The sequence below is a fragment of the Podarcis pityusensis genome (assembly GCF_964106645.2).
Source record: "Podarcis pityusensis genome assembly, chromosome: 4".
Classification (NCBI taxonomy): Eukaryota; Metazoa; Chordata; class Lepidosauria; order Squamata; family Lacertidae; genus Podarcis; species Podarcis pityusensis.
The window spans coordinates 33,896,743-33,921,019 of NC_138027.1; the positions used below are offsets into that span (position 1 = coordinate 33,896,743).

General features: G+C 42.3%; 1 protein-coding gene across 3 annotated transcripts in view; it reads left to right on the forward strand.

The window, feature by feature from the left end:
* Positions 1-6,521: 6,521 nt before the first annotated feature.
* The window catches only part of DCBLD2 (discoidin, CUB and LCCL domain containing 2), a 36,077-nt gene continuing 18,321 nt past the window's right edge, over positions 6,522-24,277 (forward strand). Inside the window, exons 1-3 of one of the 3 annotated variants that reach the window (XM_081002697.1) lie at positions 6,522-6,582; positions 20,014-20,241; positions 23,148-23,285. In XM_081002697.1, coding sequence (XP_080858823.1) covers positions 6,537-6,582; positions 20,014-20,241; positions 23,148-23,285 — 412 coding nt within the window. In that variant the 5' untranslated portion in view covers positions 6,522-6,536. Of the gene's footprint in view, positions 6,583-9,891; positions 10,323-19,451; positions 19,489-20,013; positions 20,242-23,147; positions 23,286-24,277 lie in introns of those variants that run through there. The other 2 variants (XM_081002696.1, XM_081002698.1) reach the window with 2 other exon arrangements.

Sequence of the window (24,277 nt, forward strand, 5' to 3'; positions counted from 1 at the left end):
ACACAAGGACTCTGGCCTATAGATTTGTTTGTGGATGGAATGTTGGAAGCCTTTCAGTAGTGAAATATGAGGTTCTGAAATATGGGAAGTATTTGAGTCAGCCACCGAATGGCTCAATGGCCAATGGCCATGGTGAACTCATCCTAAACCCCAGCTACACTCAGTTATTTCTTCCCAGAGATTTTATCACATCTATGATTTCCTCCTGACTCTGACTCTTCAAAATTAATCTCCATCCTCAACATCTGCAAACCCAAGGGTGTTGGTATTTTGGTGTTATCTAAAAGCCATCTGACATGAGTTGACAAGTTCTCAAGATGTCTGTTTTTCTGTAGAGAAGCTGACTGTCTGAAACAACTGTTCTCCTGTACCATTTATGAAGGCTGTGTGTATAATGAACGTCAATGTCTACCACAGATTTAAAGGGGTTTTACTTTCCTAAATGGAAGTATGGACATTTTCTTGCCTACTTCCCCAAGTCATATGTGGCATAGTTTGATGGATCTCTTCTTATTATCTTTCACTTATTAAAGATAAAGTGACCAATCCAAAATCAAGGCATATTGTAGCAATGTGGTATAGATCACTGAATGCTCAGATCTTCATTGTTTTAATAATAATAATAATAATAATAATAATAATAATAATAATAATATCTTTATTGTCATTGCCCCCTTCGGGGACAACGAAATTACTTGACTGCTCCATAAAAACACTAATTAATCAATACAGTATAATACAGCAAGGGAGATTAGATGACTTTCAAAGTCCGGGCTTCCCATTCAGGGCCGAGATCGCTCTGGAGAAGAAGCTCTTTTGTCTATTTATTTGCATCTTTTGTCTATTTAAGTCATTAAACTTGCAATTTTTTTAGTGAAGGAATTTCTCGCCAGTAATGGACTGGGATGAATTTTGTCATGAAACATGACAAAAGGATATTTGCTATTCATCCTAAAACATGAATGGAGAACCTTTAGCCCTCTAGATAAGGAATCTGTGGCTCTCCAGATGTATTGGACTACAACTCATTTTATCCCTGACCACTGGCCATGCTGCCTGGGGCTGATAGGAAATGGAGTCCAACAATATCTGGAGGACCACAGGTTCCCCACCTTCACATAAACAGGTTTGATAGCAGCTTCCTGTACTGCTCAGTCTTTCACAATGAACTGCCAAATGCAGACAAAATTGTATTTATCACAGACTAATGTTAGTAGTAGTGGTAGTTACTGGTATTATCATATCATAAGCTGTATATATATTTGGATTAATGAATTTAAAATATTGCTATTCAAGCCTGCTTGGAGAAAATTCCTAGTCTGCCTTGTACACTTTCCCTAAACCATTTCATGCAGGAACCCCAATGGAACTTAACATCTCAAGTAAGCCATCCTTGAATAAAGAAGCAAGACTGTTAAGCCCTGATGCAAGAAAAAACCTTGAAACTAGGCTTGATGCTGATGGCTTTAAAAGAGGATAAGTCTATCCTCTGGGTAAGGCTATCAATGGTTATTATCCATTGCACTGGATAGATGGTGAGCTTCTTTTGGTCCAGATGACCCTGCATGCTGATTAGGACAAAAAATGATGTAAATAGGAATGGGGAACTTGTGGTCCTCCAAATGTTGTTGGACTACAGTTCCCATCATGCCTGTTCACTGGTCAGGCTAGCTGTGGCTGATGGAAGTTGGAGTCAAACAACATTTGGAGGGCCACAGGTTCTCTGGATCTGGTGTAAAAGGTATGCACAGGGAGCTCACATTGACTGGGATTCCAACCTGTGATGTATGTGGAAATTTTGTTGTTTAGTCGTTTAGTCGTGTCCGACTCTTCGTGACCCCATGGACCAGAGCACGCCAGGCACTCCTGTCTTCCACTGCCTCCCGCAGTTTGGTCAAACTCATGTTTGTAGCCTCGAGAACACTGTACAACCATCTCGTCCTCTGTTGTCCCCTTCTCCTTGTGCCCTCAATCTTTCCCAACATCAGGGTCTTTTCCAGGGAGTCTTCTCTTCTCATGAGGTGGCCAAAGTATTGGAGTCTCAGCTTCACGATCTGTCCTTCCAGTGAGCACTCAGGGCTGATTTCCTTAAGAATGGAGAGGTTTGATCTTCTTGCAGTCCATGGGACTCTCAAGAGTCTCCTCCAGCACCATAATTCAAAAGCATCAATTCTTCAGCGATCAGCCTTCTTTATGGTCCAGCTCTCACTCCCATACATCACTAGTGGGAAAACCATAGCTTTTACTATACAGACCTTTGTTGGCAAGGTGATGTCTCTGCTTTTTAAGATGCTGCCTAGGTTTGTCATTGCTTTTCTCCCAAGAAGCAGGCATCATTTAATTTCATGACTGCTGTCACCATCTGCAGTGATCATGGAACCCAAGAAAGTAAAATCTCTCACTGCCTCCATTTCTTCCCCTTCTATTTGCCAGGAGGTGATGGGACCAGTGGCCATGATCTTCGTTTTTTTGATGTTGAGCTTCAGACCATAATGTATGTGGGAATAGCCAGCACTAAAAAAAAACCAGCTGTCGAAATGCTCTTGAATGTAATAAAGAATGTTTTCCAAATTTGGGAAGGGCCTTAGCTCAGTGGCAGAGCATCTGTTTTTCATCAAGAAGGCCTCAGGTTCAATCCCCAGCTTGCCCAGGTAGGGCTATGAGAGAACCATGTCTGAAATTCTGGGGAGCCACTGTCAGTCTGTGTAGACAGTACTGAGCTGGATGGACCAAGGCAGCTTCCAGTGTGGTGTAGTGGTTAGAGTGTTGGACTAGAGCCTGAGAGACCAGGGTTCAAATCCCCACTCGGCCAGAAAGCTCACTGGGTGATCTTGGGGCAGTTATAATTGCTCAGCCTACCCTACCTCACAGGATTGTTGTGGGAATTGAGTGTGGGTGGTGAGGGTACCATGTATGTCACCTTGAGCAACTTGAAGAAAAAAGGTGGGGTGTAAATGCAAAAAATAAAGAAATAAAAATAATGCACATATAAAGAAAAGGCCTGCAAGCACACTCATTTTCACACAAACACACTTGAAGTCCCTTGGGATATGGGTTTTAATGGAAACACCTAAAACCTACCAGAATGAGTTCATAAAAAAGGGGAGACCTGGTGACCTGCTTTCTGTGCAACTTAGTGGTACACAAATAGAAGAAATACATTTTAGCACAGCACATTATGCTCTTCTCAGAACCTTGAAACAGATCATATCACCAGATGTTTCCTCACAGCTTCTGGTGGGATTGTTTGTGCCTGCTTGCTGTTCCTAACTCTGATACTGTTTGGAAACAAAATGATCCCAAACTAAATTCTCAAGGCAGCTGACCTTGTTAACAGTTGCTCAGGACCAAGCATATGTATGAAATACTGAACTAAACAACAACAACACAATAGCTTGGTGAATGCTACTGTTCCTTGGCCCCAGATTTACTTATCATTTACAAACAGCTCATAATAAGTCGTTTTCAAGCATCTTGGGTTTATTTTGTTTTTTCAAACGTTGGTGTAATGTGGAATGCTGCATGGTAAAGGCCTCTATGACATTCCTGTACAGCAGCTGCTCAGAACTGAAGCAACATGGGTTCCCAAATTCAGTGACCTCCACACATAGCCCCAACCCCTGTGAAAGGGTCATGGGCAAGAAGGGAGAATGTCTACCCGTCATGCTTCATAACCACAGGAGTTTAGACAAATTCATGGAGGATAAGGCTATTGATGGCCAGTAGCCATGATGGGGACACGGGTGGCACTGTGGGTTAAACCACAGAGCCTAGGACTTGCCGATCAGAAGGTCGGAGGTTCGAATCCCCGTGATGGGGTGAGCTCCCATTGCCAGTCCCTGCTCCTGCCAACCTAGCAGTTCGAAAGCACACAGTGCAAGTAGATAAATAGGTACCGCTTCAGCAGGAAGGTAAATGGCATTTCCGTGCACTGATCGGGTTCGCCAGAAGCAGCTTAGTCATGCTGGCCACATGACCCGGAAGCTGTACGCTGGCTCCCTTGGCCAATAAAGCGAGATGAGCGCCGCAACCCCAGAGTTGGTCACGACTAGACCTAATGGTCAGGGGTCCCTTTACCTTTACCTAGCCATGATGGTTGGGTACTACTTCCAGTATTGGAAGCAGCAGGGTTGTTGGCCCACCCATGAGGCAATGTGTGGCAACTGCCTCAGGTGGCAGAATTCACCGGAGTGACAGATCCTGATGTCAATCTTTCTCCCACCACATTATTTCTGATGCAGACCCTCCCTCATCTCTTCTTCCCTGGCGGGGAGTGAGGATGCCATTTTGGGATCTGCCTCAGTTACCAAAATGTCTTGGGCAGGCCCTCGGAAGCCTCTGAACATGAGTTGCTGGGAATCACAAGCGGAGAAGAGTGCTGTTCTTCTTGTGCTATATACAATAATCTGTTCGCCCAAGCTTTAGAGAGCAAATTTTAGAATAAGTTGTTCCCCTCCACACCTTACCTCCTCCCACCCATGCCTTTTGCACTATACAAATTTCTGTGTCGTTTTAATTAGAGTGTTTTAATACTGGTATTGATTTTTAAAAATACATTGTATGCACACTGCTCTGGGAATTTGCAGTGAAGGGCAGGCAACAAATTCAAACAAAGAAACAAATAATCACTTATTCCTTAGCCTCAGGGTTCCTAACCTGTAAAATATGGGTATTCACTGGCTGCCTTTGAACAGGTCTTTGTGCAGCTGTACTCTCCAATTTGAAAGTTTTGTTTTAGAAACTCCAGTCTATGGTTCTCACATGTAGCTGTGTGTTTCTATACACAGTGTTTGAGTTCATGGGGTTCAGCAGGTGATCGATTCCACTCTCCCATTGTGCACTTGGTTCTGATGAATGAATCTTGGAGTTCTAACCATAACAAATCAAACAAGCCTGAAATCTGCCCGCTCTATATAGTACCTAATACGCTGGAGGTGGTCAATAAATGCTGCATAGTATTTGGAGTAAGCATTCATACCTAAGGAAATGCTTAGAAATGAAACAAGGCAGTTTACAGATGCAATGGTTATGATTCTGTTGTGAATGAATTATCCTGCTTCTGATCATGTTGTTAAACCATTAATAGTTATGCTTTGCCCTCCCATTAATATAATGGAAGCAGTTTTCACAGTACTGCAGCAGACTGTGGTCAAAACTAGGTAAACTAATGTTTTGTGGTCTATGAAGGGGAAGCTTTGCGGAAGATGCATGGTTTAAATGTGGCCACGTTTATTGCTAATATGGTGAGCGCCATTTTGCCCATGTATATGATTCATTTCCATTTTCAAATAGCAGAGAGTCTTGAACTAAATTCTGAGCTGTCAGCAAAGGCAATAATATACTGCTTAATAACAGAAATGGGAGAGAGAGAAAGTCAGATAGACAGAGATTCCTTGTGTGCAATCTAATAATGACACATTCTCTGGCAGTACAGGATATGAAATTCCTGTGAAAAACTGAAAGCTTTATGTACAAGGAAGAGATAACAATGCAAAATATGGAGCTCAATAAAATGCTTAATGCAGAAAGAATCCCTTCTTAGTAGATGATGCAAGACCTAATCTGTTTTGAAGTAGCCAAACTGAGGTGTAGAAGAATTAAGAGGTAGGAGAAACAGAGACAACACAATAAGATGGAAAACTCTACCTCTGATGCAACTGAACCCTTCTTCAAACATCCAGAGATAAGAGTTTTTGCAACTTTTATAAGACATTTTGTCCATTGCCCAAGCATTCTCACTGTTGTTAGAAAGGTCTTTAATTACTCATCTGAAATATAAATTGTCACAATGCAGATTGCATTTGCTTTGATGCACTAAAGGAGATCCATATAGAGAAGCAATGCTTCCATGCAGGATTACTAACCATGCCCATAGCTGACACAGAAGATATGCACCCATATCACAAAAGCTCAGCTAAAGTTAGGTAGCATTACAACTGAAAGATGGAGGGGGGGGGGATATTCCTTAGCACATCGCTGCTTGGTCAGGGGTCCTCAAACTACGGTCCATGGGCCAGATCCAGTCCGCCAGGGACCTGAACCCGGCCTGCCTGCAAGGCCTGAGGCTCGGAAGTGGCCAGGCAGGAAGAGCACTGAGGTAAAAGAATGTGCATGTAACAAAGCCCTGGTAACGCTGTTGCTACCGCCGGCGCAGGCTACTTGATAATGGCGCGCTGCCCCTTTAAGCTGCTGGAGGGTGGGACGGTGGTGAAGGAACCCCTTCCACATCAGCCCTTCCCCTCAGACCAGCTCTGTTCTCGCCAGAGCAGCGCCTCGCCGGCCGCCGGCCGGTTGCCTCCTTAACACACGCACAGGTCCCATGCAGCAGCCCTGGCAACCTTAAAAGTTAGGGAAGCACCAAAAACACAGGTAACATATGCAAATAGAATTAGCAAGAAGAGAAGTCTGAATCACAACAGATTATTGTACAAGGGAATCTATGTGTAAATAGTGGTGGGTTAATTTTTAAAACAAAGCTCTCCACCCCAACTTCCCCAAGTTTGAGAATAAACTTCAATGCAGAGAAAGTCATATGCATGAGGATCAACATCAAAAATAACCCAGAAGCAATGAAGTATACATGTGAGGTATAGGTAGTTTATATTTTTACTGATAGCACCTGTTGTGTGTCTGTTCTGGCTATTATTTTGAAACAGTGGTTTTTTTGGTTTCTTTTAAAAGAATACAGTACATGAAAAAGAGCATGTTTCTGGAACCTCTTTAGTCCAGCCCCCAACAGTGTCTGAGGGACAGTGAACTGGCCCCGTTTAAAAAGTTTGAGGACCCCTGGGCTATGTGATTTGTTCTTTGAACAAGCTCCTACATTATTATATAGACACATTTCCAAGTGTTACTAGGGTCAGGAAGCATTGTGCCAGCTTGCTATTGCCAGCCTACTGATGGCACAGCTCCATTCTCCTCCAGGTTGTTTTTTTTTTTTTTGTTTTGTTTTGTTTTTAAATCCAGTCATCTCTAGAGTGGGATGACACCTTTGTGGGCTCAAATTTCAGCGTTGCCCTGTGTGACGCCAAAATTCAGCACCCCACCTCTTGCCTTCCACTAAGGCTCTGTGCCTAGTGTGATTGGCCATGTTCCCCTAAATCTGCCTCTGCTCCCTGCCTTTAAAAGGCTGCCTTTTAAAGACTGCTACAGATGCTTGCAAATCTGTGATCACTCACTCCTCTTTTGATTTGCCAAGCACAAGTGTTAAGCCTTAGTGTCTTTTGTCACAGGACTGTGAAACAGACCAGGAGAAAATAGCTGCGGCTAGGATAATGGAACAAGTTGCCACAGAGAATTTCCACAATGTCAAAACTAGCAAGGACTTTAGCATGTTTCTCTCCTGGCTCCTACCAGCAAGAGGGATGCTTTTATTAGGTTGCTCTGGGGGTATATTGTTAGATGGTATGGAGCTAAGCTAGGATGCAGATGAACATGCAAACTTTTCATAAAGAGGATCAATGAACTGATAAGTTTCATGTTCAGAGTTAACTACTTACCATATCTGAGACTGGGAAAGTAATCCTCTCCCAAAGCAGGTTAAAAATTGGTATTTAGAGAGGAATAGAATTGGATCTCCCTACAATACGGAGCATGATTCTTTTATTTGGCATGTATCTACTGTTCATTAAATATTTCTTACTTTTTTGCAATTTATGACATGTAGCACCTTTTTGTCTGTGTTTTGTACACACTAAATGCAGACGAGATTCTTTACAGGTGCACATTGTTTTAGGTTATAGAAGAGGATCTCTGTGGCCAAAGTGGATCCAATAAATTGAAACTATAGCTTTTAAATTTAATGTGTATTTGGCACCATGTAAGGGTAGCCAGTTGTGTAATCTCCAAACTACAGATGTGGAGTCGACACTTAGCAGTGAGTTTATAGTTGAGCTGAAATTTGAATTGGGGACATCCAGCCCCATAGCTTGTACTCTGAACCACTATGTCAGAGGTATCTTCCAGATGTTATATCCGCCCCAGCCAATATGGGCAATGATCAGAGGTGATGGAAGCTGCAGTCTGGAACATTCAGATGGTACCACATTAGCTATACCTTCGGCTATACCATTTCTTGTTTATTTTTCAAGACTGTATCATATACAGTGTCTGCCGGGAAAAGAGCTTGAGAATATCAGATTTAGCCCACAAATGGAAAAAGTAGGGCGTGCTTAAAACAAACACACACAAAAAACTTCACTAAATAGGTGAGAAGAAATGGTGTTGTTAATCCAATCCAACTAAATACTTGCTTGGGAAAGAAATATATCTTTAGATATTTATGTTCAGACAGGAAGGAATAGATAAATTGTTTAAAATTGTGTGTCAGTCACATGGAGATCAAATAAATTTGCCATATAAAAACAGATCAAAGAAACTATTATGGTTATCTCATGTTGATCTGAGCACTTAAAAGAGAGATTCCTGCATGTGGAACTTCCACGCACTCAAGACAATGCAAAAGCTAAATTTTGTTCAGAAGCTTCTAACTGCTTTTTAAATATTTTTGGTTTTGTGTTTCATAGCTACTTTATATAGTATGTATTTGCTTTAAACCAAATAGATTGCTCATGTTAACTATATGTTGCAACATATACCAGCTGCCCATAAGAACCCTAACGGCAGTGTCTCTTAAACAAGAACAGCTATGGCCTCTAAGAAGTTTATTGTAGCACAAGTCTTCCCGGCAACAGAACTAGACTCTCTAGTTAGAGCCTTTCAGGACAACAGTTTTATTGCGTGAGGAATGTACAGTCCTTATTCAGCTGTTGAGGGAAATCCAAATATTATTCTCCAAGTTGGTGCTTCCATTGAAGGAGAGTGAAAATCTGAAGCAGTTCTTTGGCTAATTATTTCATTGCAGCAATAATAAATTCTAATTAATTTGTTGATAGGAGACTGCAGCGTGTTCCACAATTATTATATATCCAGGTTTGTCTGTTTTCAAGTTAAGCAGAATATGTGTGTGTGTGTGCGCGCGCGCCTTTTTTTCTAGAAAAATAGGTGCAGGTACTCACCATTAAATTGACTACACCTTGAAAGAAAGGGTTGGAGGATTGTAAAATATAGAAAACATGCAAAATTGAGCTAAAGAGCACGTGATCGCAATAACACTTTTAAGAAATGTCACTCTATACAATACTAGGCCGTGAACTGCAACTCACAAGGAAGCCCCTGTTGGAAATTCCCATTCCACCTTTAGTTACAGACATGGAACTGTTGCTTGTCGCATGTGTTTACATTCCACATGTGGGAACTTCCCCTTGTGTATATCTTTTGCTTTTTCACTGTCTCTCTGAGAAGGGAAACAACATGTTTTCTTTGTCCTGATTTATGCTTAATAAATCTTTAGCTGTTAGTATGCCTCACGCCTGTTCTGTTTGCGCAGTACGCTCTGCTAATATAGTGTGCTCAAGCTTTTGAAGTCTGAGTCGCTGATTTAGGTCGCACCAGAGATGGGGGGGGATTCCTCACGGCTGGAAGGGCAGGATCCAGCTGGGGGCTAGCCAGCTGGCATCTTGACCCCGGAAGGATGCCGACAGCTCCAAAGCCCATTTCCACGCTCAGGGAACCTCGCCTGAGCAGAAACTGTTTTTGAGCACGTGTGAAGGGTGCCCTTCCATCACCTTGGAGTCAATTCCCACTAACTTGGAGGATGTTCTCCCCCGCCCCCGAGGGGAACGACCTGCCCCCCCTTCCCCCACGCCTTGCATTTCAGCCATTCCCACAAGCTTCGCTCTAACGCCACCCGGGCAGAGTCCACGAAGGCCTTTGGCCACAACGCGCCCATTCGCCTCCAAGTACCCCGAGGACTCTTTGTTGCTCTGTTTGTGTTTGCGCGCGTTTTCCCCTTCCCCCTCCTCCCAGCGGAGCGGCGAAAGAGTGCGCCTCAACTCCGGGAGGTGGGCGGGGAGGGGGGTTAAGCGGCCAGACGGGCTCCGCTGGGGGACTTTCGGCTGCCGGAGGCGGGGAAGGGGCGGCTGCAGCGGACCCGGAAGTGGTTGCGCCCATCGGGGGCGGTGGGAGCGCGCCGTGCGGGTTGGTGGGTGGGGGAAGGAGAGGAAGAGGAGGGGGCGGCGGCGGCGGCCGGAGGCTGGACGGATCCGCGCGGGGACGGCGCGCGAGCCGGGAGGAGGCGCGAAGAAGGAGGCAAGGCGAGAGCAGCGCGGCTCGGGATGCATTCGGACTGCCGGCTGCTGCGCCCGAGACGCGGGGTATGGTGAGCAGCCCGGAGCGCCCGCTCCCCCGGGGGACCCGGCCGGCGCTGGCCTCCCTCCTCCTCCTCCTGTTGCTGCTCAGGCGGGACGCGGCGGCGCAGAAAGGTGCGTGCGGGAGCCCCGTCGGGAGGGGAGGGACCAGAGGAGCCGCCTTCCCGCCTTTCTTGCTTGGCGCCCTCCCAGAAGCCCGCCGGGGGGGAGAGCGTCACCCTTCCTGCCCCTCACTCTCTCAGGTGCCGTCGCGGGCATTGGGGAGGGAGGGGGCGTCTAGGTGGCCACGGGGCACCTCGCTTTTCCACGTCAGCGGGCTTCCTTCGCCGCCTCCCTGCCCTGAGGGGGCTCTGCCCCCCGACAGCGCCTCCTCAGTTACCCACGAGCTCTTGGAAGCTCCCCTCCGAAGCCCGTCGAGGAGAAAAAAGCAGGGCTGCTGCTTGACCTTTCTAACAAGTGCTTCACGGTGCATGAGAGCGAAAGGTCCACGGGGCCCTGCAAATGGGTCTTTCGTGTTCGTGCAGCTGTTTCTCAGCGGCCTGCACTCCTGGTTTCCAACTTCGCCAAAGGGGCATGCCGCCCCACGCGTGTAACCCACGCCACGCACGACGGGTTGGGGGCAGCGATGATAAAAAAAGCTTCCCACCGACGCCACATGTGTGCGTGCAAAGTGCTTTGCATCCATATGTTGCATGGTGCTGATATCTTCGTGCTGATATCTTCACCGAAATGAAGGAGTGATGTTTGAAATGTGATGGTATCTGAAGTCTTTCCCCCGCGCTGGAACCAGCTTTCAGTTGTGTTGACTCGAGTGCTTCTCAGAGTATCCAGATAGCATTTCCATTGCTAATCTCCGTAGGCCCCATTGGGTAGGGGGCAAGCCAAATAATATATAAATTCCAAGAAGGCTCAAGACCCAGCCCTTCTCTTTTCAGAAAGTAAAAGGGGAATAGCCTGAGGAATTTTAAGGAGTGATACTTGAAATAACTCCCATTTTCTCCAGCTTGACATTTTGAGATTATTAAGTAACATAATGAAGAATAGGCAGTGTCTAAGAATGATTTAAAGCTGGTTTTTAATGTGTAGTGTCACTTTTGTAAAGCTTTCAGTAAGAAAGGAGAGTGTAGGCATAGATTAACTAAAGATGATGAGTTTGGGATAGGAAATCCCTGAAACTTGCTCTTTAGTGTTCTCTTTCATTTGCATCTGACTGCATTTCTTGTTATTTACAGGACACAAATGAGAAAATAGAGAATATAGAGAAAATAGAGAATGAAAGCTGAAACCTTGTTTCAAAACTGCCATATAATGTGCTAGATGAGGCATTACATTATATGGATATTGTAGGATTGTCGTTTGAATGAGTTCTTATTTTAGAATAAAAGGATGAAAGTTGGTCAGTTCATGAAGCTTCAAGCATTGTAGACTTCAAAACTAGTTAACAGAATTGATGTTAATTCATCTCCCCAGTAGAGCTTGTGGGTTGTGGTGGTGGGAGTTCCTATTACTGTACTATTCTCCCTGAGAGAATACATTTGGAGAAAAGTACTCTACCTTTCCCTTTCCATTCAAGTCAAAAAACCCCACAAAATGATCATGAATTCTGTTGTGGTAAACATTGGCTCTGGTGTAGCATATGACACCCAAGGACAACGCCTAGGGTAGTTCTTCCCGTAAACAAATACATACTGTCCTGTTGTGCGATTTGCACAATTTGCTTATGTGCAACGAATTAAATGTGCATACGGGTACTTATTTATTTAAGGGTTTTCCCCCCTGAAATAATTTCTGATCACTTACTTTTCCCACTCCCTGAAAAAGGTAGCCATTTTGTAGAATGTTCTTGGAATATTCTCAGCCATTTTTTGTGGTTGCCACCATTCTTTCTGCCTACCAGTGTCCTGGAATGATGCTAGCTTGGGGGCATTATGGGAGCTGCAAAATGGTAGTCAGGCATTTGATACAGTTGTTGATAGTGGGAGGCCCCACCTCCAAGAAACAGAAAAATATCTGTTGGGAATATTCAGAGAAAGGTAATCTTAATTTCTCCACCTCCAATTAGGATGGAGAATTTTGAGAGGCCATTTTTGCCCAGCTCTGCTTTTCAGCCAGTATTGTTTACAATGGAACTCTACAAAAGAATGCAACATATTAGGGAAATGTTCATGGCACTGTTGTGAGTCCCTGGAATAGTTCATGTTTTTCAGGCTCTTTGTTCCAGAGGAAGTGGGAAGAAGGAGCTGCAGCTGGAATCAGGGCCTGGCTGGTGGTAAGATGCCAACCTACAGAAGCAGCTTTTTCATTCACCTGTAGTGCCTTCTCATTTGTGGCAGCTGGTGACTTAGGCAGCAGTCTACCTCTACCTACCTGGGAGTAAGCCCCATTAAATAAGACTTGCTTCTGAAAAGGCGTGATTAGGGTTGTGCTCTTAATTTTGGTTCCAATCTCTTCCCCACAATCTTAAACCCAAATTGATGAAAAACTTGTCTAGTTTTCCTGAAAAGGAGTTTTTGCAGGCTGACCCTAAGCTCATTGCTTGCAAGTAGATCCCACATTTTACTAATTCCCGAGAGAAAGTGCTAGAGGAAGAGGAGATAATGGTTGTGATTTGACAAACCTAGTGTGTGTTATGCAGTATAAATCTACAAAAAGGAAAATCTACCTTCTTTCTATTCAGTGTAAGAAAATAGGCAAAGCTATCAGTCTTTCATCAGTTTGAAAGCATTCATGAACCTTCTGTGAATCTTAACTCTGTAAGGACTTGCTGCAGATTGCCTGACAGATTTTGTGTATTCATATCCATATCTGTACTCAGCTGTCATGTGCATTCACATTTCTCATTAACAGACACTTCTAGAAAAGCTGTCTGTTAAAAGCTGGAAGCCAAACTGTTTCCTAAACTGTTATAAACAAACATTTAAAGAAAAATAATCACATTTGACAATGTGTGGCAGCTGAAAATCAGAATGTGAATGTGGATCACAATACAATTTTTATTATTATTATGAGGCATCCTTTTGGGGAGGAAGGAAAGGTTGTAAATTTGATGTAATAAATACATAAATAAAATTTCAAAGACCCATCTTGCTTATAATTATGCAGGTTTGGGGTGGTTGTTTTACTAATGGCCTTGTGGAGTTGGACTGAAATCCACATTTGAGATGCCATTTAATGTACTTACAGCTATTTCTCAGTGTACTTCATGACTTGGAAAAAGCTGGTATAATTGCAGTCAAATTCCTCTATGGATCATAGTTGGAATGTCTTCTTTTGAATAGGCATTTAGCTATTGTGAGGATCTGAGGAGTACCTAGTTGTTAAATCTAATACTGACTGGCAAGAACAAAGCAGATACAAAACACGTGGCTTTAAAAATACTTGTGACAGATACACTGTGCAAAACTATGACAATGTGTATTATAGCTTTGCATTGACAGTGTTGGTGTATGCTTTGTATGTAGCCCATAATCCAGAGAACACTCAATGAGTCTTCTTAAACTTTATTTTAGTTTTTATTTTGTAATGCAACATTTCTATCCAACAACATCATTTGGGACTTTTTTGTTTTGCTTTTAGTATGCAATATGTAATGGGCTTCATACTTTAAAAAAAAATTTCAATGACTTGTTCTTGCTGCATTACACAATGACAAATACTTGAATTTTGCCATGGAAGTGGATTGGGATTGGGACATATGTTCTCTTTCCCCCACTATATCCAATTAAGTTTCCGAACTATTTTATGCTTAAAACAAAAAGGAGCCCAAAAAGGATCTGTCCAAGTTGGGAGAACTGGTATTAAAATGGCAAATTACTTAAGAAGTGTAAGGAGAAGTACACTGGAACAATTTTCTTCCTAATTTCACATATAAGTGAATGGGTTGTGAAATGGTGATGACAGATTAGGAGTGAGACCTTGGGTTAGTAGTGGATAGCTCAAGTGATGATGTCTAGTCAGTGTGTGGCAGCTGTGAAAAAGGCAAATTCCAGGGAATATTAGGACGCGTTGGAAACAAAATTGCCAGTACAGTGGTACCTTGGTTCTCAAACACCTTGGTTCTCAAACGCCTTGGAACCTTGATTGATTGTGTGGCTGCAGTACATTGTTTATTGCTTTCATTTTATGGATCAATGGTCTCGTTAGATAGTAAAATTCATGTTAAATTGCTGTTTTAGGGGTTGTTTTTAAAAGTCTGGAGCGGATTAATCCATTTTGCATTACTTTCTATGGGAAAGCGTGCCTTGGTTTTGGAACGCTTTGGTTTTGGAAAGGACTTCCAGAACGGATTAAGTTTGAGAACCAAGGTATCACTGTATCATAGTGCCATGATACGGTGTGACAGCACTTTAAATACTGTGTATGGTTTTGGTCACCTCAAAAAGGATAAAATCCATGATGGCTATGCTCTACCTCCAATAAGATGGCATGCATCGTGTTTTACTAGTTACTTGGAACTGCAAGTGGGAAGAATGCTGTTGCATTTGGGTCCTGCTTGCAGATTTTCTATGGGCACCTGGATGCTGGACTTAGATCACCTTTGGGGCTTTTCTTATGTTCTTCTGAATACACTCAGGTCTGCCACCTTTCCCCAATATTTCACCACAAGAGCACAGCTTTACTTGACATTTTTGGTAGGTATAAGATTTATTTTTTTTAACTCCCATAAAGTTTTAATAGAGCATTTCCAGATCTAGTCTGATTCCATTTTTCAAAAACATGCTTTTTTAAAAAATGGTAATACAGGTTCAGATTTGTTTCTGTTTATAATCACTTATTTAAATATGCTGGAAGCTTCCCTGAAGCGCATTCACAGACCATCATTGGTTCAACTCTATATTAACTCCAGGAACGTTCCAGTTTTTGTTGATGCAGAAGCTTTATGGGAAACTGCAAAATCTGTGCTCCATCCTTAGATATTGGTTAGAAGATCATCTGAAAAAAATAATAATCCACTTCGTGCATTTTTCTTCAGTCAATAGTAGTCTGGTTTGAACCCTTATGTAAGTTTGGTGAGCAGAGGATGCAAGCGTTCCACGGATCTCAAGCCAAGATCAGCCATCGTAAAACCAGATGGGTCTTGGCCATCTGTATTGCTCTTCAAAATATCCAGCAGCTATTGCTGCACTTGCATATCTTGGGGCGCCTCTTAATTCATGCCAGCTGATATGACAGATGGATACCAGATATTGTTTTAAACTTCAAACTGAACTTCTGAACTATCACCAGGGACAGGCCAAAATGCCTTTGCCAGGAAGGTGAAGCAGCTCTACATTGTGGGTTCATTCACTGGGGTGGTTTTCACCATAGTTTGCTATGTAGCTATGCCTCAGTGAACTTGAGGAATACACCAGGCTGCACTCCCCCCTTTCCCTCACCTGCCCAGTTGGGCTATGGGTTTTTGCAGTGCTTCCATTGGTGCTCAGTGGAAGAGTTTCAAAGCACTTTGCCTTAGTTTTACATGCGGGCAAAGAATCCTGGTTGAAATAAAAGGCAAATGATTAATTGCTAAGCAAGTCAACTTCAAACCATGGATTTTACAAAGCTAGCTTGTTGAACCGTTGTCCGCACCCTACATTGGGCAGTATACCTCTGCCAGCTTGTCCCCTCCTAAATTGAAAATTATATAGAGTATCTGTCAAGTGTCAACAATGAGATTTAAATCTTATTTTACTAAATCTTTGATGTGTCTGGTTCAATATTTAAAGGAATACGCAAGTAATGAATGACAAGAAAAATGATTCTGGTGACTAGCTGGGAAAGCCTCTAGCTTACCCTGCCACAGAAGTAGCACATTTTTAAAAACCAGCCAGCAATAAAGCAATGAATTATTCGTGTTATTATTACCCACCTTGCACTAGCAGATCGCCAGGGGCATTATAACAATTTAAAATTGAGAAATTTAAAATAGTTAAAACAAATTGCAATCACAGGAATATGCATTTTTCAAAAGGCTGCCAGGGAGACCTAATATGGCACCAAAGCTAATATGGTGCCAATCCAGTATGGTTTTAATAAATGGTTGAAAGCAGAGTGTGTCCTAAGTTATGAGAAAAGCCTTCTGCTCCTTAGAATTTGATTGTTCTCAAGGAGGTTCAGAAACAGGAACTGATAACTTAATGTGTCGTGAACCATAGGCTAAACCACACAAGCTGCATAGTAAATCTACAGCACTGTACACAGTAAATAAGCAAAACTATTGCCAGTGTTCAAAATATGGCCACGTGTATTACCCTAGCAACAAAAAATATTTTGTGAAAGGGTTTCTTCTAATGCTTTGCCACCATTGCCATGCAGCAAATAACTTTTGCCTTACAATCTTCTGGTCTGTTGTCTTCATTGGTTACAGTAAGGTAGAGAGGAAGCTTTTTCTCCCACCTGTATGTGGGAAGTATTGGGAAGAAATACCGTCTGCATGCTTGCTCATGCTGTGTTTCTGGTTGTTAGGATCCATATAACAGGCGCCTTGTTTTCAGGGATTGCATTGAGAGCACCTTTTCCTTATTTGGTAATGAGCACAAAGGGGATTTCAACTTTGAGTCACAGTGCAACTCAGTTCACTCTCAGTCAGCAAGGTATCCTCAATGGGAACTTAAAAGAATTTGTGTTTGCATTGCTATGTGGAAAAAACCACAAGTGAGTGTGCATGAGAACTGTGGTACTCTGCAGTTTAAAACCGGCCAATAAATAACAGAAAAAATTCATGATATTAGCAAATCTTGAATAATTTGTGGGAGAGTATTTTGCATCTTGTTGGAGGCTTTCTAGTTAAGAGCTCGCCATCTCTATGGCTGAATGTATCTCCTAAAGACAGTGAGGTTTCTTTTCTGTAACTATGAATCAAGAGTGCAACTCACCTGGTCCAGCGTTCTGTTCTCATAGGGGCCAATCAGATGGCTGTGGGAAGCCTGCAGACAGGGCTTGTGAGTTGCAGCTTCTGGAATACACAGACATACTGACTCTGTCAGCGGAGGTAAAACACGCCATCACAACTAGTAGGCACTATTAATCTCATCCTCTGTGAATTTGTCCGATCCTCTTATAAAGCCAGCCAAATTGGTTTTTACTACAATAGGCTGGTTGGCATTTAGAGATTTAGGATTGATGTGGAAGCATATGTCCAGCACTGCCTTATAGGGTCATATGTGAAACTTGTTCTTTAGTCTTTGCTAGCATCACGTTAAGGTTATGTTGTGTGATTAAGTGAGCAGTCATATTCACAACGGCTAATTACAGACAAGTAATCTTTTTCTATCTAGTGAGCTCTCTGGCATCAAATAAAACGTTAACTTCTCAGATCAAACTATATTGGCATGAAATGCATAAGTTACTAGGAATGCAGACCCTTTTAATGAAATAATTCGTAACAAATCATGTTTCTTTTCGTCTGCCTGTGCTTCTCCCTGCCAGCATGAACAACAAAACTATGCAGTGAAGCCATCTCAGAATAAATCAATCAATACAAGCATTTGGTTTTTTCCAAGAACGTTAAAGGGAGCCTTTTAAAGCACGGGCTAGCTTTCTTGTGAGAATACTATCAATGGTATATTATGCTCTGATACTTTATAGATTATTTAGTCATGAGAGTTTAACATTTCCATTGTCACAAAATTGACACAGGGTTCTTTAAGGGTGGCAGATTCAACGCTTGCTGATTCATGACATAAACATGACATAAACATCTTCTCAGCAAGCAGTTTGAACTGCAGAGAACTTCCTTTTGACAATTACAGTGTATGCCGTATCTTCTACTATGTGAAGTGAATAGTATTTGGGAATAGGAGGAATAGAGTATAGATACTAATTGAATATGGAACTGTAAGTTTTCCAATGCGTTTCTTCAGCCTCACATTTGATAGCACATGCAGAAGCCCAAATGTATGGAGGTTAAAACCAAAGGAACCCCATCTTTTTGGCAGGCAGTGTTCCTGAGCATGTCCCACAGGGTAATGTAAGCACTTTTCCATCCAGTCTTTCCAACTCATAACAGAGGTGTTTGGTAGCCATTCTGAAGCATTCCCCTTGCCAGGTCCTGCTTGAAACAGGTTGGTTTCAGGGGAAATGGTATAGCACTATGTGCTGGTTAAAGAAATAAAGTCAGCTGCAAAATATGCTCAGATAGCAACAAAATCCCACAAAATAGACCATTACACAGATTACCGTATTTTTCGCTCTATAAGACGCACCAGACCACAAGACGCACCTAGTTTTTGGAGGAGGAAAACAAGAAAAAAAATATTCTGAATCTCAGAAGCCAGAACAGCAAGAGGGATCGCTGCACAGTGAAAGCAGCAATCCCTCTTGCTGTTCTGGCTTTTGGGATGGCTGTGCAGCCTGCATTCGCTCCATAAGACGCACACACATTTCCCCTTACTTTTTAGGAGGGAAAAAGTGAGTCTTATAGAGCAAAAAATACGGTAAATGTTTTCAGTTACATCTTGAAGCAAAAGAGAAAGAACAGCTTAGCACCTGCCCCCACCCCGCCTCCCAAAAAGAATCTGGATGCAGAAAATAAAATCCAAGGGTCATGGCTACAAAATCCTGCCTGGGTCTCTGCCAATCTAAACTCTAAAGAAGAGGAACCCCAAGCAGTACTCCATATAAAAAATCTTGTATGTGGAAAGACATTCCCTCAGCTTTGCTGAGTCCAGGCAATATAAAAGGGTCACCGACATTCATTGCATTTTTTTAGTGGAGGACTAAAAGGAACGTGACAACCTCTTGTTTTGTAAGGATGCCTTTTATAATCTCTTCCACAACCCACCCTGCCTCCCTCTGCAGGCCCCAACCAGTCAGTTGTCTGATATGTGGTTGTTTAAATTTCCACATTAATTTTGTTGACATTCAAGAGTAAAAGAGTCTGAAAGCGACTCAGGGAAACACAGCAACTAGATTGCCTCTTATTCCCCTGGTGTGGTTACTGTCTCAACTTAAACACTAAGCAGTTTATGAAACATTTAAACAAACAAATAAAGGCAGGCTGGACCTATTTAAAACAAGCTCATCCATGATATGTCTAGCCAACTGATTACTGCTAGTTGATCTTCTTGAGTGACCATTATTAAGCCAACTCAGAAAGGTTTCACTGGGTGTCGCCGCCATCTCTGCTATAGGGATAGGCCTTCAAATGGATTCTTTGTCCTGTTCAATGGGATTCAGCATGGTTTCTCACCCACTTGTTGTTTAACTGACTTACCAACCACTTCATGGACTAGAAATCCCACCAGACAGCTGGCAGAGGGCATTTTTGCAGACCCACATATGCAGCTCCAGATTCATTGTGGTGAGTCTTAGAGCCCTTAAGATACTGACAGAGCCCCCTCATTGCCACAGCAGCTGTGAAGTTACCTGAGTATTTATTAATTGCATGAGGAAGTTTATATTAAAGGGGGAGAAGGAATATTTATATTATTTAAACTTGGACTTCTGAATTGCCTTTTTTAAAAGAAGAAGAATACTTGTCCCTCCTCAGGGTGCTTTTATACCCTGCGGGTAACACTGGAATACTTGCATGTGTTTACTAATTTATATTCCCTTGTGTAGAATTTACACATGAAAAATAAGAAGCCTAGAGCCAGTGCAGAAATAAGGCACTGAACTCTGAAATGCTACTATGCAGCACAATTCTACGTATGTTTGCTCATGCATGGCAAGCTACTGTGTTCAGTGGGGCTTACTCCTGGGTGAGTTTGCACAGAGTTGCAGCTTTAACGCCGGTACTGAGATGTGGGTTCGAATCCCATTCTTTATTTAAAAGTAGCATATGCATGAGAAAGCCACACTACAGGTCAATCTTTGTTTTTTGTAGGTGATGGATGTGGACATACCGTTTTAGGTCCTGAAAGTGGGACCTTTACATCTATTAACTACCCGCACGCCTATCCCAACAGCACTGTGTGTGAATGGGAGATTCGAGTAAAGCCTGAGCAGAGAGTGCAGCTCAAATTTGGGGATTTCGATATTGACGATTCAGATTCTTGCCATTTTAATTACGTGAGAGTTTATAATGGAATTGGACCCACAAGGACAGAAATAGGTAAGAACTTCTTCTTGTTATGCTGTTCGAAACAGGGGGAAAATACTCCTTTATGGTTGGTTTGTTATTTAGTAAAAACATGTCTGAATTATTTGCACGATCCATTCTTCCCAAAACTCAGTGGCGTAGCGTGGGTTGTCAGCACCCGGGGCAAGGCAAGTAATTTGCGCCCCCTAACCCGTGGAGAGTGAGTGAGCCAGGTAGGGGCAGAGAACTGCGAGTGCGAGCGCGCGCCCCCCCCCCCGATGTTGCGGCCGGCCCCCCCTGCACCTCCCATGCTACACCACTGCCAAAACTTGAGGAGAGAAGAAATTTAATTTGATTCTAATGCTTTTTTTATGAGTCATAATCAGTATTGGACATTTTCTTACTCTGGGTTTGTTTAAATCAGAGCCATTTTACACATTATGGAGGGAAACCTGCAGAGGTGCGCTCTCAAGAGGGAGCTGCGGCCAGTCATAGGTGTACCTGGATAGTTGGGCCCTCCAGATGTTGCTGGAGTACAATTCATATCTTGCTTGGTGGGGCTGATCGAGTCCAATAATATTTGGACAACACCAGGTTTGCCAGCCCTTCTGCAAAGCATGAACGTGGCAGACTTGAGCTTGCAAACACAAGCATTATGACAGCGTGTCTCCAAACATACGTTTTACACCTACACTTTACATTTTTAGACGTATGTGTAAGATGTTTCTTGTACAACTAAAAGAGAAGTGTGTGGAGTGGCCTTTCAGGGGAGATATGCTCATCATTAATTTCTCAGGGTTAAGGTGTTCAAATGATCAGGAAAGAGGATAAAGGAACATAGGAAACAGGAAGTTGCCTTATACTGAGTCAGCTCATTGTTCCATCAAGTTCTAAATTATCACTGATTGGCAGCAGGTCTCCACAGTTTCAGATGGGAATCTTTCCAATCCCTATCTAAAAATACCATGGATTGAACCACATACTCTACAAATGAGCTATGGTGCCCTCACGGTTATAGCTAGAACTTTCAAAGAGGAGCTTGAAGGAATCTTACAAGGGCAAACATTTGTTTTCCAACTTCTTTTTTGGTCGAAAGATCCTGGTCTTCTAAATTTAAATGTGCACTGAATAGAGAAATGTCTCCTTTTTAATCGTATCTGGCATTATTTTGTTCTGCACCAAAACGCAGCTGTGTCTAAGTGGTGATAAAGTTACCTGGCTTTGGGAGAGAAAGATGGTGATGGGGATTGAGAAGCGCAGACATTATATGCAGGGCAAAGGAAGTCACTCCCAGAGCTGAATTTTTCTAAGATTTTAAAACGTATTCTTTCTCTTGTAAATTTGTCAATATGATGGTAAATCTGACATATATGAAGTGGCAGTAATATCCTGTGGTTTTTATTACTTTTGTATCTCTGACTGTGAAACGTTTAATAAACCTTTAGTCTGTGCTGGGAACGTCTTTGTATGCTGCCAAAAAAAGGGAGGGGAGAGTGGAATAAAGACTTAAAATGTCATTGATACCAACAGAGCTGACATTTTCTGGGTTGATTTTTTTATATATATAAAAAAAATCAGTTGCACTGTTTTTCTTCCTTCTAAACCCATGACCTAGATACTTCTTCTGATGGTGTATTTTTAGACAGAAGATTGAATGTGGTTGCACGACATCTGTAACGTGAAGGCTTTTATCAAGCTTGGTGACTCTTCTACTTAGATATTGCATGAAAACTTAGACTTGCTGTAAGCCAAGCTCACTCGTAAAAAAGAGAAGAAAACATGAGGTCCTTAAATGGCAAGGAACGTCCAGTCCTGATTAGGGCTTAAACACTTTTACAAGTTGAGTTCACTGGCCCAAATAAATTATCTACTTTTGTTCCCTTTACCTCTCAGCTGTTCCCAGCTAGTGTGGCTGCATAAGAGATTGAGCAGTGTGTGTGTGTTGCTCTGCTGAGAGAGAGCTTTTTGGAAAAAAATAATGGTAAGGTTAAAACGGGCAGCCATTCCCCCCCCCTTGAACTTCCAGTGTAAGTTTTGCGTATTAGAAATAAGAGTCAGCGGAAGTAAGTTGACTGCAGATAATGGGCTGGCGGAGGATTAAAATATTTAAGCAAAGGTAGATGTAGCATATGTTGTGGTGTAAGAGCGTCAGCATTTGAATGAAGTATTGAAGCCAACTCTGTTGATGCTGGGAACTTTAAAAAAAAAGGAAACTCCAGAGTGGCTGGTTCTTCAGAACAGCTCCACAATCCATGCCAACCCCTTTCTCTTTCACAGATAGTTTTAACACTACAGTCCTATTAATGCTTAACAGGGAATAAGTCCCACTGAACTCAGTGGGTATTCCTTCTGAGTAACAATGCATAGGAAAAAATGTAAAACTATTGGTGTACATGTATTTGACAAAGAAACTGGATAGTAATTATTTGGATACTTGGTAGCATTTGTAGAGATGGTGAAGTGTACTAAAATTGCTCTGCACCATTCCTTCAGTATTCCTTAATAATTGTGTCCTGGTTTCCTCTCAGAATTGGAGGTTGTAGCCAGTGCTGTGTGTGCACAAGCAGAACAGACTTGCTTGTGAAGCAGGATTTCACCTTCCTCCCCTTTGCAAGATGATAAGAAAATCTGCTCTAAAGGGCCAGGGAACCTCTTGAGAAAGACACATAGAAGGTGGAAAGGAAGAAGTCCTACTGTACAAGTAGAACTCATTTCCTTCAGCATCAGATTCCACCCTGATAATTTGTGGTTTTGGAGATTTAGGAGATGGGTTTAGTCTCAAACAAACCCTAGCTTTGGGATTTCTTAATGCCTTGAAACTGTGGGGATGGTAAGAAATAGATTCACAAATTTGTTGAGCTGTCAAAGACGTTCTGAATGTGCAAATCCATACTAAATCGATAAATGCTTATTAACTGTCTTCCTCCTGCCCCTTGCAGGAAAATACTGTGGTTTAGGCTTACAGATGGAGAATTTAAATGAATCAAAGGGTAATGAAGTTACAGTACAATTCATGAGTGGCATACACTTCTATGGACATGGGTTTCTTGCATCCTATTCAACCACTGACAAAACAGGTATTTATATGTTTCTTACCTAGTGCTGTGTAAGCACTCCACACAACTAAGTGTGCTTTCTTACCGCATGTAATTCATTCTTACTTTTCTGTTACCCAATTACTGATAAATTATTCAAAGTGAATTAAGCATGGATGGTTACAAAACCACGTCTAGACAGAGTAAGATGCATAATAACTTGGTTTATATGGTGCAGAACAATATGGGATTCGAATAAAGTTTATAAATGGCCCACTCATAAAACATCAAGGCAGTATACTGTAATGCATACAGACACAATTGAATATAAAAAACCTTAAAACAATGCAAAATACGAAAGAGCTGGGGTTTTTTTGAAAGTGGACAAAGTCCCTAGGGTTCCTAACAGATAGCAACTATTGCATTGCAGCTACATCAGTTTTTGCCTAGTGACCTACCCATTCTCTTCCATTTCTGCAATCCCATCTATCGCTTGTATGTGAGTATGTTCCATTGTGTTCAATGGGACTTATTTCAAGTAAAGATGCATAGGATTGATCTGTGAGACTACAGTGCTCCCTCCCCTTTGTTGCTTTGTTTGGGCTGGTTTCAGTATGGGATAGATGTGGGTAATGATTATAATATGAACTGCAGTGGTGCCCCATTTGTGTATTTCCCTCCCCCCTCATAAAGACCCACCGTGCACCAGCAATGCTTGGAGGTGTCAGTGGGGCTATTCTTATTCTCTCAGGCTTTTTAAACACATTTGACTTTTTTATGAGCTACCCTGGAATTTCTGCTGAAGGGTAGTATATTCTTTCAAACTATTTAAGCATGCTTTCGTTTCACTCGATTAATTTAATGTTTGCCACATTCGCTCCAGGATTTTTCCCGAGCCTTTAAAATGAATACTTTCATAATCCGATAGATCTTATTAGGTCTCTAGCTAATTATAAATGTGCAATTCTCTACTATGCTGCTAAAGAACTATTTCATGTTGATGTATTATCAGACTGCAGCAAGTGCCTCATACT